Source organism: Montipora foliosa, chromosome 11 (assembly GCF_036669935.1).
Source record: "Montipora foliosa isolate CH-2021 chromosome 11, ASM3666993v2, whole genome shotgun sequence".
NCBI classification, from domain to species: domain Eukaryota; kingdom Metazoa; phylum Cnidaria; class Anthozoa; order Scleractinia; family Acroporidae; genus Montipora; species Montipora foliosa.
Genome location: NC_090879.1, coordinates 29,756,963 through 29,759,462, shown reverse-complemented (window position 1 = coordinate 29,759,462; position 2,500 = coordinate 29,756,963). Strand labels below are relative to the sequence as shown.

The window sequence follows — 2,500 nt, the reverse complement described above, 5'->3', positions numbered from 1 at the left end:
TACGCTCTCCGTTGTTCATTCCTCGCCCACCTTTCTTTTTAATTTTCGGCTGTCCTTCTCCTTTGCTGTCCAAGTACTTCTCCACAATTACCTGCCAGTCGACCACCGAGTAAATTAGGTCCCACTCCTGCCCGAATGCTTCGCCAAGGTCTGCAGTTCTCCTCGTGTTAAGTCGTCGGCCTTGCGACTCTGGGATTGAACCATTCTCGGCGCTCAACTCGGATGTGATTCCTGTCTTTCGGCATCGACAGTTTGCCCTGTAGAGCCTCTTCAAGAAATCGATGAGCTTAGAAAAGACGTTGATGGGTACAGGATTCGCCGTCTCTCGCTCCATGTTTCGAATCAGCCTGGCTCGCCCGAACTTCCACTCGACATCAGACTGTTCCTGGAGCCGTTGGTAGGTGTCACTCATCATAGCGATCAGCAGGTTAATGAGAACAATAATGATAAGCACGTTGTAAAGACCGAACACCACCTTTATCATACTCTTGGCGTATTCTTTATTATTTTCTGAGAGATCTTTTGTAGATGTCAGACCAAAAAGACCAAAGAAAAGAAGCTCCACAACTTTCATGAAATCCGGGTCTGTCTGGACAATGGTATACGAGTTTTCGTTTTCCTTTCCTATCGGCTGAAAAAAACGTAAAGAAAAAAAGTAATGAAGAAAATTGAAATGAAACGGAAAACCAGGAAAGGCCTCGGCATCAAAAATAGACTCTCCTTCAGTGAAGGAAGGGAAGGATGAGAGCGCGAACGCTTCAAACAAGGTCACGTCGACGGCGACGTCGCGAACGTTTAAATTATTTCCCTTCTTTGTAGTAAATTTCGTGATTGCTCCTAGTCATTCCGCACGGAAAGGGTGTATCGACATACCAGGAATAAGATTATTAATGGACAGTGTGGATGTTTGAAGTGAATAATAATAATAATTTAGGGAGCAGGGACGACGCAGTGGTGAGAGCACAGGCCTCCCAACCAATGTGGCCTGGGTTCCATTCCCAGACTCGTCGTTATATGTGGGTTGAGTTTGTTGGTTCTCTACTCTTCTCCGGAGGTCACAAAACCCAATATTTGATTTGATTCAATTAAGTTCATTAGTGTCCCCAATTAGTGGTCTTGTGTTAAATCCATTGACACTAAAATGAGGTTATTATTATTATTATTATTGTTAGGGAGCTTAAGCAACGACAACGGCGACGGCAACGAGAACGTTATCTCAAAATATAAATTTGCGTTATTTTAATCGCTTCGTGACTATTTCAACGTTTTTAATATGACAAGGGTGTGGTAATTCCTCAAAGATGACACCAGTCGGAACGGCACTCCATTTTAGGAGAGAAAATGAAATTTATCCTCAAGAGCTGACGTTCTTGATAAAACCAAAAACTTGGCTATTTCACGTTGTTGTTTTGCTGACGACGGCAAAGAAATTGACAAAAGTGAAAAACGCACGTGCGGGGCGTGCAAAGCTATAGTTTTTACCCCGGCCACTAAATATGCAAATTCGTGACGTTCTCGCTGCCGTCGCCATTGTCGTTGCTTAAGCTCCCTATTATTATTGTTATTATGGCAGATTCCATTTACTTTTGCATACCATTATTATCATTATTATTATTATTGAGGATTTATCGTCAGGTGCTCGCGTCCTCCACGTGACCTCAAATTTGACGCCGTTGTCAGAACGAGAACGGCAAAGAAACGTATCAAAATGTAAAACGCACGCGCGGGGGGCGTGCATTGATTTGCGGCGTTATCGTAGCCGTCGTCGTCGGCCTTGCCAAAGCAGGCTCCATGCGCCATACTAGTGCCCAGCTTCCCCGCGGTCCTAAAACTCTATGGAGCCTTGTTAAAACTACGACAGCACTTGTTGCTTCTTTCTGTTCGACACGAAGGGACACATTCTTTAAGTTGAGGCCACGTAAAGCTTCACATGGAGACTCTTCGAATGTAATGCTTCTGAGTACCGCCATGTTTAGTACTATTGACGACTAACGACTCGTATTTGAACTCCGAAAGTCCTAGAATCTAAGACTGCAAATCAATGTCTCCAGAGCCCTTTGTTTTCTCATGCGAAGGCCCCGCCGGCTAAGAAAAACAATGGGATTTGGGAACGAGAATGTTGTAATTTCATCTTCAAATGGTTGGACTTTCAACCCTTCTAGGATCAGGACTGTAAACCGTAGATTCCGTGTCATTTTAAAACTAATTTAAGTGTTGTAATCTCAAGATAAGTTAAGGAGGCTCGAAGGGGTTTCAATACTTAGAAGACTCTCTGTTTAGATCAAATGACGCTACAACACTGTATCACGTAACAGCAATGTTGTGGTACCGTATAGAGCACTGATCATTTCCAAACAAGATGTGATCATTATTGTGTTGTAATAAGTTACCTTGGCAACGGGAGAACCCGGCAAAAACACCCTATATTTTGGATTTAGTTACTCATATCTCAAAAACGAACTCGGTGACCCCCTCTTTTTTATTGCTGAAAGCGATTAGA

General features: G+C 43.3%; 1 protein-coding gene across 2 annotated transcripts in view; it reads right to left on the bottom strand.

Annotated features, from left to right (window-relative positions):
• The window catches only part of LOC137976155 (serine/threonine-protein phosphatase 6 regulatory ankyrin repeat subunit A-like), a 107,862-nt gene that overhangs the window by 756 nt on the left and 104,606 nt on the right, over positions 1 to 2,500 (bottom strand). For both annotated transcript variants that reach the window (XM_068823446.1, XM_068823448.1), the window contains one exon: positions 1 to 631. This exon is cut by the window's left edge. In XM_068823446.1, the coding sequence (XP_068679547.1) occupies positions 1 to 631 (631 nt within the window). The remainder of the gene's footprint in view (positions 632 to 2,500) is intronic.